Here is a 16,276-nt window from a genome sequence, read left to right as displayed (position 1 = left end):
AGAGCGAGAGAGAGAGGACTGGGACTTGTGCGGCGTTCAAGAGGAAAGAGTGCTGGGGAAAGCAACGAGAGCTGAATCAGCGTGGAAAGAGTTTTTGATTGAATTTGTGCTGTGCTGTAGAGAACCTACGGTGAATGCGCTGTGTGCGCGCCTTTTGTTTTGTTTGAGTCTGAGTGAATAAAGTCCGTACGAGTCCCAGTATCGCCGACCCTGTCTTCTCCTTCCTTCACCCACATACACTCGACTTGACTACAATCTTGTTTTTGGTGTAAGTTACTACACAATGCAGGAGTTTAAAAGCCACAAGTCTTTGGAAAGTTACGAGGCTTTCTGCTGTGGCTGGGTGCAGGACTTAGCCATCTACAAGCCTCCAGGTGGTGAAAACAGCATTGTACTGGCAAAGGTACGTTTCTTCACATGCGTTTTAGTGTGTTTTAATTACATTGCATTTAGCAGACACTTCTTGACCAAAATGACAAAGTAATTAACTGCGACTGTTTCGTAAACACTAGATTGTAACGAGATGTTCAATGTACACAAACGTTTCCAACATGTTTTGATGTAGGCTAAAGCTGTGTATGTTAAGCTATTTAGTTTTAGTAATTAAAATAGTAATTTAGTAATTTGATTTTAGCCCAAGGACACATACTGTACCTGGTTTTGGCAAAGTGGACAAACCAGTTCTGGGTTGGCTTGAAAAGGTTTTGGATTTTTTATCATATATTAATTTGAGAATATATATATTGTATAATTTGACTTGTTGTTTATATTTGTTTTGTTTTTATTGTATTTATATGATATTTGTACTTTTGTAATTTAATTTTTGCCATGAAAATAGCTTTGACTGCCAATGGCATTAAATAAAATAATCTGAATCTGAATCTGGGTTGGCTAGGGTAGTTAAATGTGTGATTGCAAGATGTAAATGTCCTGGTTAGATTAAAGCCATTAACAGTGTGAATGCAAGGTGTATGAGATTCAGACGAGGCTGCAGACATATGGTAATCTAAAGTGTAGAATGTAACTTGAAATAAAAATGGGCACTTTCTGTCTTAAATGCTTTTTACTGTTTCCCTAATTTATTTACCTTTATTTATTTAACAGATCCTGCATTCACGGCGGCTCAGTGAGCCTCCTCTTACTCCATGGGTGATCTTAACACCATCGGGGCAAGTGTGTTCAGCCCACTGCACCTGTATGGCCGGCGTAGCGGAGTCGTGCACCCACGTTGGAGCTCTGCTCTTCATGGTCGATGCCTCTGTCCGGCTAAAGGAGAAGGCCACGGTCACAGATGAGCCGGCGTACTGGAAGCTCCCAAGCAGCATTAACAAGGTGCAACCAGAGGTTGGTCACCAGATCAATTTTATATCTGCAGCAGCCAAACGCAGATCTCTGGACAGACAAATTGATGGTGAGACCAACGATAGTCCAGCGCAGAGAACACGTATGGCCAAAACAACACCACCACCAACACCAACACCAGAAAAGCTGGCAATATTCTACCGGCGAATCAGCATGACAGGCACAGGATCTGCCATTTTGATTGTGCTCCCTGACTACTGTGAGGTGTTTAGAGATCCTGTTCTGCCCATTCGGAGCCTACAGTCTCTGGTTAATGGAACTGGCCTTAATAGGAGTGACCCACCTGCGCTGCAACAGCACTGTCAGACCATAAAGATCGTTGCAGATGTGTCTGAGGAACAGGCAGTGCAGATGGAGAGACGGACAAGGGGACAGCACACGTCATCCCTTTGGTTTGCTGCACGGGCAGGGAGAGTCACGGCCTCCTCGATGCATAGCGTCTATGGAACAGACCTCAGTTATCCAGCACTCTCCATCATAAAAAGGGTGTGTTACCCAACTCGTGGGCCAGGAACAGCTGCCACCAGTTGGGAAATCAGACACGAGGAGACAGCGAGGCAGGCATACACTGCCCAAACAGCACACCAGCACACCGATCGACAAGTGCAAACCTGTGGTTTTTTTGTCAACCCGGCCTTCCCACAGGTAGGAGCCTCGCCAGATGCCATTGTAACCTGCACCTGTTGTGGGAAAGGCTGCGTGGAGGTGAAATGCCCAGCAAAATACAAGGACTGCACAATCCTTCAAGCTTGTTCATCAGATGACCGCAACTTCTGCTTACATATAGTTGATGGTCAGGTGCACCTTAAAAAGAATCACCAGTATTACACACAAGTCCAGACCCAACTGTTTGTGACAGAGAGCTCCTACTGCGACTTTGTAGTGTGGACCATGAAGGATACTGTGATTCTGCGCATAACTCCAGATAGTGCTTTTTGGAATGCACGACTACAAAAGGCACAGGACTTCTTTGTGATGGTGGCTCTCCCTGAACTTGCTGTGCAATATTTCACTATCCCACCTACCTCTCAACCATCATCTGGTCACAGCGTGCTACGAGAACTACAACAGCAACAGCCACAAAAAGTAGTTGGGAAGAAGCCTGCCAAAAAAGCAGCCGAGAGAACAAAGGAAGTGTGGTGTCTATGTGCCGGACCAGAGGAGGGTGAAATGGTGGTCTGTGACAACGAGAACTGCCCAGTCCAGTGGTATCACTTCAGTTGTGTGGGGCTTGTGGACAGACCCTCCGCTGAAACGCCATGGTTTTGCCCTTCTTGTGCTGAATAGTGTTTTTTGGTTTGTATGTTTTTTGTTCTTTTGCACTAATAACAGTATTATTATTTTATTATTATTACTTGTTGTCCATGTTTACATGCTGGAACTATTCTTTTGTACTTTCTTGTGTTCTTTTGAATTTTTTTTGTGTTCTTTTTAGGGCTGCATAATGATTAATCGCGACTAATCGTTTGCAGAATAAAAGTTTTTGTTTACATCATATATATGTGCGTACTGTGTATAATAATTATGTATATATAGATACACAAACAGACATTTATAATTTTAAGAAAAAAATCTATTTATATATTGTTTATAATATAAATGATATTTAAATATAAAATGTAAATATTTTTACATGCATGTGTGTATTTATAAATACATAATTATATTACACAGTACACACACATATGATGTAAACACAAACTATTATTCTGCAAACAATTAGTCGTGATTAATCATTATGCAGCCCTAGTTCTTTTGCACTGTTTTAGTGCTATTTTGCACTGTTAACTTTTCCAAGAGATTAACCCCCCCCCCCCCCCCAAAAAAAATCAGTTCTCAATAAATATTGTTAAGCCATATCAAGTTGTTTCAAGCATTTAATTCAAAGAAATTAAAAAGTAATGAACAAGGCACTCAAACAACACTTTTGCACATGTCCGTTAAGGCACAACAAACAGTGACAATCTTATCTAAAGGCATTAGGTTTTCACCCTCACATTTGACAAGCATGTGCACAGGTACAGTTGTGTGTAAGAATTTGAATTTGTTGCGCACAACACCAATCACCCTCTCAACGTGAATTCTGAGATGTGCTATGGCCCTAGTCTCCTCCACATCTTTCGCCTCCAGCTGTGCACGACCCCTTGTGAATGTAGGTATTTTTACTTCAGCACACATCATGCCCACACTTTCTCTTATATTAAAGCCCCTATCTGCCAGCACAATGTCACCTGATAAAAGTTTGTTCAGGAAACCCCTGAGCTCAGTTATATACTTGTCAGTTGTGCGCCCACCCCACCCGTTCGATATGAAGGAAATGACACCCTGGGGCGTGATCACAATCAGGTACTTCATTGTGTATGCGTGTTTGTATTGCGAGAAAGTCTGTGCCCTTGCCAGTACATTTGAGGGTTTCTCGATGAACACCTCGAAGCAGTCCACAATGGCAGCCAAATTTTTCCCAAATGACTCCACAAACTGGTGTGGCATACTGGTCAATAAGCATTCCCTGCTTGGCCAGTGCACCAATGGACACAGCTGTGCGTACATCACTCCAAGGGTATGGTGAAAGGCATCGGCGACTGTTGTCCTATGTACTCTAAACAGATGGCTGAGGTGCTGTATTGGAAGGTCTAGTCTGAGGCGCATCAAAGTCAATAGAACACGCTGGAAAGGTGAGAGCTTCTTCATCCTACCTTGAGGCAGATATGGAGTGAGGGTGAGTAGAAGTGTCTGGAACAATGCAAAGTTTGGAAGCCCCGTGTAATACTTTACTGTGTTATCATCACCACTCAGAAAGTTCTCATTCATCCTGTAGTCATCAAGCTCCCGCTTCAGCTCTCTGTTTTCTTCCAAGAGATTGTTAATAACATCACGTCTAGATGTGCAGAGTCCACATTCCATGTCCTGGACTGGCGATGGCGGCGGCTGCTGGTGGTCCTGGGCTGGCGATGGCGGCGGCTGCTGGTGGTCCTGGGCTGGCAATGGCGGCGGCTGCTGGTGGTCCTGGGCTGGCGATGGCGGCTGCTGGTGGTCCTGGGCTGGCGATGGCGGCGGCTGGTGGTCCTGGGCTGACGGTGGCAGCTGCTGGTGGTCCTGGGCTGGCGATGGCGGCGGCTGCTGGTGGTCCTGGGCTGGCGATGGCGGCTGCTGGTGGTCCTGGGCTGGCGATGGCGGCGGCTGGTGGTCCTGGGCTGGCGATGGCGGCGGCTGGTGGTCCTGGGCTGGCGGTGGCAGCTGCTGGTGGTCCTGGGCTGGCGGCGGCGGCTGCTGGTGGTCCTGGGCTGGCGATGGCGGCGGCTGGTGGTGCTGGGCTGGCGGTGGCAGCTGCTGGTGGTCCTGGGCTGGCGGAGGCGGCTGCTGGTGGTCCTGGGCTGGCGATGGCGGCTGCTGGTGGTCCTGGGCTGGCGATGGCGACTGCTGGTGGTCCTGGGCTGGCGATGGCGGCAGCTGGTGGTCCTGGGCTGGCGGTGGCAGCTGCTGGTGGTCCTGGGCTGGCGGCGGCGGCTGCTGGTGGTCCTGGGCTGGCGATGGCGGCGGCTACGGGTGGTCCTGCTGGTGCACATGCAAAATAAAGATAAATCCTGAGAGGGTAACGCTAACGTTAACTCATGGTATGACAATAGAGCTCAAGGGGTAACTTACACAAGACAAAAAAAAAGTTAGTGAAATTGTGGTGTAGAGAACACTACACGACCACATTCCACCAACAAGCTGACATAATGTCATGAGCAGAATCTCAACTACTTTTTAGTTAACATTAATGGTTGGCCATTGAGCATTTTTGAAGAGGCAACAGTTTGTTAGATAGTTAGCTAGGCAGCAACTTCGGATGCACTTCAGGGTTTGCAACAACATTAGGTAACCTAAGTTACACTTCGTAGCTTTAAGAGACAACACAAAGACATTTTTTAGAGAACGTACCCTAGTGAAAATGCAGAGAACACACTCTCATCGACTGGGGGGTGAGATCGAAAGTAAGGTCCTTTCTTCTTATTGCAGCCAACCAAGCAATCCGGCGTCTCCTCGTCAGGTCAGAGACTTTCTCTCCCTGATGCTGTGTCTATTTCGGTAACCTAAAAAACTGTATTCCATTCTTCCTATGTTTTCCAAATGTATCGTGTGAGGTACTGGAGCAGTTTTTAACGCAGCAGTGACTTCCAGGCATGGTAAAACAGTGTGGAATTGCGAGAACCTCCTCTACTACCGAGTTAACAACAGACGTAAACAATCTTGTTTTGCTGCCGGAATCCTGCCAACATGGCGGAGAGGGTGAGAATCCCGCGAGATCCCGTGATATTGAGGGGAGGGGCTCTGTACCATGACGACAACTCCTCACTCTCAATACTGACTAAGTTACTGGCATGCGTCCGTGCAAAAACGCGCAAAAATAAAGGTTTACAGTAACGGACGCGACTGTTAATACGTTATTCGTAGTGACCCATGATAGATTTATTTCGTGTCTTTCCTAGAATGGGCAGTTTGTGACTTTTGCGAGATAAACCACATGAAATAGCACTGGCAAAACATTCAGTGGCACATACCAATCAAATACAGACGTGACACAAATAACACGTTTGAAAAAATATTACATAAATATTACTACTTCAATGCGTTTAATTGGTATTCAAAAATATCACAAAATATTTTTTTATTTAGGATTTTGTGTCACAATTACGTCAAGATAGGTGCTCGATTAATCTGTCAGTCACTACTGGAGGTGTCACAACATACGGTGACATGTTCCGTGACTCGGTGTCAGTCAGGCACGTGCAGAGGGGGGGGGGCTGTGGGTGCTCGAGCCCCTGCCCTATTTCAAAATTAATCAAAAGTGCCCTTCTCAAACAAATATCAATGATATTGTTTTGGTCAAAAAAACAAAATGCATTTGATTATAATTAACATGACAATGTGCAAAAAACGAAAGTAGCCTAAATTCACGTTTATTTGACGTTTCTGTCAGTCTGAGGTGTCGTTGCTATAACGCGTTGCTATGGGATGAGTCACTTGCGTCAAGTTGCGCCTTGCGCGTGTCTTCTTGCTTCGGTCTTGACTTGACCATAGACTGTAAAAAATAAGGTCTTGATTGACGGGGTCAGTCTCCGTTTTCGAGGGTCTAAAACCCCGGAGTAATGTGTGTGTGGACGGCAGGCATAACCGTAGCAAAAGCTATGCGTTTTAAAATGAAAATGCACTAGTGTAAAGGTAGGTATCCCACAGTCTGCTCGAGAACCGATACTCTAGAGCCAAATATGGCTCGACGGCAGGAAACAAAATAAACCAAACAATTTTTCAACTTTTTTTTCTTCACAATAATAAAAGATTTTGTTATATTTTAAAATATTACATAAGTAGTTGAAGCCTGTTTGTCATGTATAATACACCGACCAATCGTCATCTGGCGCAACAAGTTCAAATTTCACCGGACAATGTGAAGTGGAGCGTAATTTTCCGGTCATTTATAAATAAATCGTTTTAAAATGACATAGACAGACGAATTTATGTTTATGAAGCGATCTGAATCTGTGTCATTGGACTAATGGGTGTTAATTCACTACAAATCACTGCACAAAACCAGCACCAAAAGTAGTATTAATGGTAAGTATAGTATTCAAGTCACTTGTATTTAGTCTATATTGATACATCGTTTACCATTTGATGAAACTATCATAGTTTGTTAAATGAAGCCCAGGCGTACAGGCCTATTATGTGAAGTGTAGGCTGACAACAACACGCGAAATGGTGACTTTATTATTTTAACATTTTTGATAATTTTGCAGCAATATTTTAATAGTACAGTACTACTGGTCAAACATTTCCACACACATTACTTTTTTTTTTTAAGAAGTCCCTTATGTGCATCAAGCCTGCATTTATTTGATAAAAAATATTTAAAAAAATAAAATTTAAAATAATGGTTTTCTATTTTAATATACTTTTTGATATAATTTATTTATTTATGTGATGCCATATGCCCTTTTTTACATTTGAGCCCCTGCCCCTGAGGAACTCTCTGCACGTCCCTGGTGTCAGTCAGGTGTCATGTCAGTGTCAGGGTGTTGCGATTATGTCAGTGACACATGCCAACGGTGTGCCACCGGTTGTGCCAATACACATAGTGACATGTGCCATTGGCTTCTGTGCGTCAGATGCCATGTCAATTAATGTTAATACTGCTACTGCTCTGAAGTGTCTCAGCTAAAGGAAATAATTCATTATCTATTTAATATATCGGCCTAATTTTCTTATCGGATCAATAACAATAACATTAAAAATGTCGATAAATCGTGCATCTAATATATAATATTAGTGTTCTCAACCGATTTGAAAATCAACTAATTAATAATCACACATTTTTCCTGTATTAATAATGATTAATCGTGATTAAAAACATCAGATTTTAAAAATATTTTTATATTTAATAATTTCAGTTACTCTACAAATAAATGTTGGACTAGTTCCACATGTGCTTCATGCGCTATCATGCTGTTCCCCAAAGTGTCGTCTTCAACGCAACGCAAGTTCCCTCGAAAGGGAACTGCTGATTTTGGCGCACCCAGAGAATCAGTTTTGATTTGTTTTTCCTTATGTTACTTATTCTCATCTTAAACAGGACAGAGTGTCCAAACACACAGAAAAAAAGAAAAGAGTGAAGACATGAAGATTGGAGAAACATTCAGAGTGAAACGTGAAGATACTGAGACACAAACAAAGATGGTGTTTATCACTAGGATTTTCATTTTAGGGGGGCTAAGCCCCCATTGAGGGTATGATTTTTAAAAAATATATAAAAAAAGGTAACACTTTAGTTTAGGATTCTAATGCTCACTATTAACCAGTTTCATTACCATGCAAAGGCAGGGTTTTATAATCACTGTGGTCCCAAATGTGAGGTAGGGCAGATAGGGGGGTTCTGGGTTTCCCCGAGAAAATGTTGATTTCTACATATTTGAAGATGTTTTGAAGGCCAAAAAAATTGTATAACAGCTTTAAAACCATGTCAGTGGGCAGATGATTATTTTTCTCTCCTCATCAGCATCACACTCTTTTTCTCTTTGTTTTTATCTTGCCCTGTCTCTTCCCCTCCTAAAGCTGAGCTTTGACTGATATAGGCTTTTCATTTTTGTCTGTCAGTGAAGAAAGTAAACATAGGGTCACAACTGATAGTTTGATTTTGCCTATGAATAATTTTCTCAGACGCGTTTATTTACTGAAAGCTACTAAAGCTAGGTAATTAAGTTTATTAAATGCATTCACAACATGTAGGCTACACATTCATTATTGATCTTATGCCTAATACAGGGCCGTAGACAGGGCTTTATAATCAAATAGGTCCTATATTTGAGGTTGGTATGGGGTTCAAATTTTTTATTTCTCTGATATGTGCATTTCAAGACGTTTTTAAGATAAAAAAAAAGTATAAGAAATAGCTTTAAAACCATGTCAGTGGGCAGCAGATTATTTGTCAATACCTGCTCTCTCCTCATCTCTATCACTGTTTCTTTTTTTCTCAGTCTCTTCATCCCTTTCTCTTAAGATGAGCTTTTTTAATTTACTAAAGGCTACAATTTGTATAATATTCTCAATATGTACACATTCATTATTAATATCATTAATTCGTCTTTGTCTCTAGGATACGTACCAAAAACCTTTAAACTGGCTATGATAAATGGTAAGGACAAGACTTGGAGTCAGATTGTAGTTGCATATTATTTATTTTAATGAACCAAATATGATTTTTTTTTATTAACTTTAGAATTATAGAAAATAATTAAATAAAATATAATAAAACCATCAGCAATATGCAGAAATGAACAGGAGTGAAGAGCGAACACTAAAAAACAAAATTTTTGATAATCACATTCGGAACACTGAACATAAAAGCAATAACAAGCTACAAAAAAATATTACGTAATGCACATGGTAAAAAAAAGCACAGTCCAGAATGTTGTGAATGAACATGAACAAGTCTCATGAACAAAAATCAGTCCACGCACATCCGGCACAAGTACACGGTGTGAGCAGCACAAATGGCTCTCTTGCAGTTTGCGCACTGTTAATCTGTTTTTGAAACCCTGGCCCCTGGACAAACCTGACACCTTTTTCTTTTGGGTGGTGGATGTTCAGAGGAGGGGCCTGGAGCGTCGGATGAATCTTGTTTTCTCTTCAGTATTGCTGCAGAGGCTGGTGCATGAGGCAGGCGTTGTCGTTGCTCCATGTGTGGGGACACCAGAGCTTTCCCCAGCTCTTCTAGAAAGAGCCTCCTTTTGAAATTCTTCCCTCTCTCCCATGATGGATTTATCTCCCTCCACACCACAAATGCATTTATGGCAGATTCATCCAGGATGGTAGAGAAGACAACCTTTGGTGAACGATTTGTTTTACACTTGCAACTGTAGCTTGCAACCATCTGCAATAGTGCAAACACACACACACACACACACACACACACACACACACACACACACACACACACACACACACACACACACACAAATTAGTATATCTGATGGCAAAAGAAATGCCACTCACTCTGTCACCAACTTTGAATAAAAATGAGCAAAATAATGCATCAAAATATAACATACCTTGTCAAGGTTGTCGTCAACACCTTTGTTGCGATTGTAATCTAAGATGAGATCAGGCTTCTTGTCCTCCCTGTCACTCACTTTGGCATCCTTGTGGCATGTGCTCATCAGCAGCACATTTTTACCCCCTTCGGGGCAGTATGACACAAGACTATGTGTCTCGGTGAAGGCAAAAAGAGAGGAAAACACAGCTCAGTCTCTCGTTGTCAAAAGAGCAGGTGGGAGTTCAGGCTTGTTTTTCCGAACTGTGCCAACCATTGTCAACTTTTTTCACAGGAGCTCCTGGCCAAGGGCATATGATACATCACATGTAACTTTGTGTCTCTGTAAAGTAAGTCCAGTGGTCAAATCAAGGACCACACGCATGCCCTGATTTCTCCCTGGCTGTCCATCTCGAGTCTTGCCAGTGTACACTTGCATGTTCCATGCATAGCTGTCCTGGCGTCACATGCTGCCCAGATTTCAATCCCATATTTCGCCGGCTTGCTGGGCATGAACTGTTTGAACGAGAATCGACCTCGAAATGGCACCAGGCACTCGTCCACTGTTATTTCCAGGCCAGGGTTGAACATTAGTGGAAGACGCTCAACCCATAAATTCCAAACATCACGAATGGGTGCCATCTTGTCACTTTCACACCGAGCAGGTCTTGTGGCTCAGTCATCGAATCGAACTACTTTTGACAATGTTCCCGGAAAATTGACGCCCAGTTTCAGCCTCCCACAAACTGGACAGGACATTCATTGTTGGAGCGATAAACCGCAAGAAGGAGCAGACCAATATATGCTTCAATATCTGTCCAGTCCACATCCCTCCAGTCATCGCCAAACACACGGTTTCCTTCCAAATTAGTCATTTCCACCCAGATACTTTGGATTGTTGATGGAAAAAATAACAAAAATGATGACTTTATGTCCTGTACAGGAGAACATGCGTATCTGGTTGGTCCAGGTGTCAGCTTTATCACTTGTGCAGCTGAAGCTCTCCCTGGCCCCTGTGGACGTGGAAAAGTGGTCCAGGTTATTTTTCAACTTTTAGATACAAAGGTTTGGTCTGCATCTGCCTCCTCATAGGCCATGTCCACACTAATACGTTTTCGTTTGAAAACTTATATATTTTTCTCTCCGGTTTGGCCTTCCGTCCACACTGAGACGGCGTTTTAAGTCAATGAAAATACAGCTTTTGGAAAACGCTCTCCAAAGCGGATAAATTTGAAAACGCCGTTTTCGCGTTCTGTGAAGCCGGAGATATTTGAAAACGATGACGTAAGTTTAGTCATGTGATCCATGTTGTACCAATAGATATCCATATACCGGTATTGTGCCTGTTATGTGCTATTCACATATGGTGACTGAGTGCAACCTGAACGCATCAGTGATGGTGAGATATTTTGCTAACTAAAATTATCCTGTTTGAAGAATTGCGCGATAACTTTATTATTTATTTTTCCATCTGTACCATCTCGGTGAGCTTTTATGAGGTTTCACGCATGCGCAGTAGGGTGAATTTAGAAGTTTCTCATCCACACTGAAACGTCAGAAAACGCCTGAAAACACTAGTGTGGACGGAGAGCGTTTTTAAACGAAAACGCCATTTTCAAATGTATCCGGATTAATGTGGACGTAGCCATAGTCCTCATCCGATTCCTGGTACTCCTCTTCCAACCCTGTATTATCTTCAGGGGATTGCAGTCCTCTGGCTCAGAGTCCTCTGCTTCAGTGTCTTCCAGGCATGATTCAGTTTCACTGGAATCAATCAGGTAATCCAGGCTCTCCAGGAGAGTGTAACTCTTTGCCATACTGCCAGCACAGAATAAACTGTGTGCAGGACACCAAATACCCTCTTTTATACCTTATGTGTGAGAACCATAAGAACCATAAGAACATGTTCAAGTCACAAGTAAGTCTCAAGTCCCATACCATCAAGTCTCAAGCAAGTCTAAGTCGCATTTACACGCAACCAAGTCAAGTCAAGTCAAGTCAATGGTTCACTTCAAGCAAGTCAAGTCGAGTCCTGCTAAGGGTCAAGTCCAGACCAAGTCAAGTTACAATACCAAACAGAAAAAAAGTTTATATTGGCCTCAACCTTATTTATTTTTGATTACCTTGATTACCTTTCTTATACATTTATATCGTAATATTAATAATATTTGTATAATTTATTACAGCATGTATTTATGATTATCAAAATTTGGAATTATTATGATTATAATAACAATTATATGAAAAATGTTGAAGATAAAACATTTGAAGGCAAATTCACAAGTGTGATGCATTAATTATATTGGTTTTATAGTGAATGTCATATGTTTAACTTTGCTTGTATATTTTTGTATGCAATATCACCAAGACATTAACTTTCCCATTAATAGCCCATATTTGACCCCTTAAATTGATTTCCCAGGGGCATTTTTTTCTAACTATGTTCTAAGCCATGCATTTACACTGCAATTACAACACCATAAATAATGTTATGAGATTACTTATTTAAATATAAACATTTTAATATAGAAAAAAATAGATGCTAAATAATAATACATTCTATTTTTTTATTATGAAATTAAAACCGCCAATAGGTGGCGCCAAATCAACGTCTTAATGTACGAGTCATAAAAGCATTCATTCATCTGATTCGTTCAAAGCGGCAGATTCAATCTAGAACAAGCAACTCAGTCACAAAAACCCCGGATTTACTCTTTTTCTGTGGCTTGTTTGAAACTACTGTCATTGGAGAAATAGAGCAAAAACAGAGATTATTTACAATATTACGTCTAAAATGTCACACCACAATATTCACTCTTTGTTTACTGGACTGTTGTATAAAATCATTATCACATTTGCAATCGCACCAATATTCTGGAAATATTTTGTAATATCATATGTTATAAATATAACAATAACTCATTTAGGGACATTTTTCTCACATCTTTAATTTTGGGTGCATATTAATTCTGCTCAAACTGACCCCAACCCCCTGATAACATCTGACCCTGCTTCAAGAGAAACATAAAACACGACAAAACATCATTAACAGTTTTCTATGCTGTTTTTCGTCATTGGAAAGAGCGACAAATTTGGCTTTAAAGCATGATTTGAAAAAAACTGCGGCAAATGTCTGCGTGAATTTATGCACGTTATGCAAAACATATGGCACCATTAATTATCATTTGAATCTATTGACAGCCTTAAGCTATATTTGAAAACATGATATTGTATAAAGAGGCATGCTGTTTTAACCACTATTCTTTCTAGATTTAAAGTTGGTCAAATTAACTACAACAAATAGGTTAAACAAGCCATAGCTTTTAGATGTGGTGAATGAAGTTCGAGGTTGTGATGGTCGTGTCCAATATCCCTTGCCAGTTAAATCTTCTTGTATGAAAATGGTCAATTTCTAGTGTTTATATACAAAAAGAAACGATGCTGGAGATGTTTTTGTATTTAGCACGCTCACCGCGCTGTATGTTTTTCTGTGCTCTGTGCGTCACGCAATGATGACTGGCGTCAATGGTCCCGTTGCTTTCATTTTGTTCAAAAAATATATGTTGCGATGATTTATATAAAAATGTATATGAAGTCATTTTCGAGTCATACAGTTCAAGTCAAGTCCACAAGTTACACCTTTCCACAAGCGTTTACTCTCCCGTGGCGTCTGTCGTTGCTATGCCACCATGAACAGAGGCGCGCCGTGCCACTTCTATTATGAGCTGTTTTCCGCACGCCAACATTTGAAATAACGAATTTGAGCACGTAAGAAACGTGCAATGTGAACGGCCCCTTATGGCAACGTAACATTAGCCTAATCAAAAATATTTCATATGTGGCTCTTTCCTCCTTTTTTTTCAACAAGTGGATTCAGAGCCACCGCATTAGCAGCGTCGCCGGTTGCCGTGTTTCAGGGTTTTTAGGGGTGTAAGTGAATGAAGTGAATGTCATGATATTACTTATCATGTGAAGATTTTGCAGCGGCGCTGAAAAACATAGGGGAAACACTGGCAGAGATAGTGTCAACTAGACTCTCCCCTGTGAAGGCCTCATCAACATTGGCACTGATCCTCAACAAACCCGGAGAGAGCCAGGCCGAACGGAAGAACCTGATATTGGAACCGTAGAAACTTCCTGTGAGATGAAAGGATGGATATGTGGAAGTATGCGTCTTTTATATCGATCATGACAAACCAGTCCTCGGATCTTATTTGAGGCTGATTGAGGCTCTCGAGGTGTTTTAGGTGATTTCGGGTGTTCTTCGAAATTCGTCCTCGATCCCCTGAAGTGGCTGTCTGGCAGGGTTTGGTCGAAAATGATTCTTGATGTACGGACGCGAATGTTGCTTGGCCACAAGCCCTTGGGGCTGACAGAGCTACATGCGTTTGGTAGAAACCGATATGTCCCGAAGCATACTGGACGGCGGGATACAGACACTGGCTTGGATGGTCCTCAGATCGACCATCTTTTCAGAAGACTTCTGGCGAAAGCGTCGCCTGTGCCCCTAAGCTCCTTGAGGGGAAGCTAGAAGCGATGCTCTCCTTCTGTACCTGCCAGTATGAGGAGCTTGCTGACGGCTGAGGCTACCCACTGGAGTCAGCCTTCTTATGGCGCTTTTCCATTACCAGTACCGACTCGACTCGGTTCGCTTTTCGCTTCGTTTTCCATTGTAGACAGTACCGCCACAAATAGTACCCGGACGCCTTTCGTTCCTCGTTGCCCCATCAAGCTCTCGCTGGATCCTCTCTTCGGCAACCAAACAAAGGAAAGTCTGCACCTCCTCATTTGCCCACGGCGTATTCTTCCGAGTTGCCATAATAACAGTAGTAAGTTTAGTAACTATCTCTGGCCAAACTATTTAAAAATGGTGGGGTTACTCTGGATACTCCATCTGGCGCGTGCAATGATGATGCAGTGAATAGAGACGATTCTCTCCGACCAATCAGCAGTCGTCATTGTTTTCACGTCACATTTTAGTATCGCCTCAGCTCACTCAGTACCTCGCCGGAGGTGATACAAAAAAAAGTACCCGAAAACAGGTACAGGTACAGCTTTTACACAGTGGAAAACCAAACAAAGGCGAGCTGAGTCGAGTCGAGCTGGTAATGTGTAGTGGGAAAGTGCCATTAGATCTCGAGCGGCGAGGGAGATATTGCTTGAAGTCCGCAGACTTTTTCTTCACTAACAGCGTTGCCAAACAGGCCAGAGGGCGAAATCGGGGGAATCAAGGAGAAAAGCCCTGTCTTTTTCCTTGATATCCGACAGGTTTAGCCATAAATGTCTCTCCGTGACTACCATAGCTGCCATCGAGCGGCTGATGGCGTGGGCCATCTCCTTGGTAATGCGGAGAGACAAGTCTGTGGCCCTACAAATCTCAGCAATATCTTCTGTTGTAGGTTGTTTGCCCTCATATAGATCATAAAAATGTTAGCCATTGTATGCAGGCAAGCAAACAAGTGAATCAAACCAAACTGACCAAACAAGCATACCGAGACCTCCTTGAAGAAGTGGCTAGACAGACCCAACTGCCTATAGAGCTGTGCATTTTTTGACAAAACCAGCTGCCATAGTCAGCTGCGCTATGCATTATGGGATGTTTGTTGACAGTTTACACTTTAGCACCTAAGCCTCATGTCAGCTCGGAGACAAACTTGGAGTTGTGAGGAGGTGCAGAGACTCATAGAAATTTGGTACAGTATTTATTCATCTTTGTTAATGTTAGTTATTAACAACACAGCTGTTCGTTGTTTGTTCATGTTAGTTCACAGTGCATTATCTAATGTTAAAAAATACAGCATTTGATTTAAAGAATGTTGAAATTAATATTAGCTAAGATTAATAACTGGTGTAGAAATATTGTTCATTCTTAGTTCATGTTAACTAAAGTAGTTAACTAATGTAACTAATTTTTAAAAACCCATTGTAAAGTGTTAACAAAAAATAATATAATTGTTGTTCATGTGTGTAAAACAGATTTCCACCACACTCTTCCACTATAAGGAAATAAATCAAAGGACACACACAATTATCTTTGTTATTTAATTTAGCACAATTGCATTAATGTTGCACAATTGATAACTTATTGCAAAATGTTACCAAATGGTTGTTGCATTCATTTATTTTTTTGTCTGTGGCCCGGATTAAAAAAAATATATATTAGAGCTTCATCAAAAACAATATTGGTTTATCAATCTTTCCGCACACACAAAAAGCATCAATCAATAATTGGTTTGTTATTGAAAAAAGTTCCCCACTCCTTGTAAATGTTTTCTGCACACAAACATTTATAAGTGCCATTTACAGAATCTCACAAATTCGATGTAGCTTAGCGTTTTTAAGTGT

The 16,276-nt window shown here is 41.7% G+C and overlaps 1 protein-coding gene across 1 annotated transcript; it reads right to left on the bottom strand.

Moving 5' to 3' along the window:
* Positions 1–3,271: 3,271 nt before the first annotated feature.
* Positions 3,272–11,748, bottom strand: LOC143718453 (uncharacterized). Its single transcript, XM_077209513.1, has 4 exons — positions 11,616–11,748; positions 9,951–10,078; positions 9,455–9,724; positions 3,272–4,902 (listed from the first exon to the last, which is right to left on the bottom strand). The coding sequence occupies exons 1-4, from the start codon at positions 11,746–11,748 to the stop codon at positions 3,277–3,279; spliced, it is 2,157 nt and encodes a 718-aa protein (XP_077065628.1). The 3' UTR covers positions 3,272–3,276.
* Positions 11,749–16,276: the final 4,528 nt, after the last annotated feature.

This window comes from Siphateles boraxobius, unplaced genomic scaffold, assembly GCF_051911475.1.
Source record: "Siphateles boraxobius isolate OS27281-9 unplaced genomic scaffold, OSU_SipBor_1 61, whole genome shotgun sequence".
NCBI classification, from domain to species: domain Eukaryota; kingdom Metazoa; phylum Chordata; class Actinopteri; order Cypriniformes; family Leuciscidae; genus Siphateles; species Siphateles boraxobius.
This window is presented reverse-complemented; position numbering and strand designations above follow the sequence as displayed.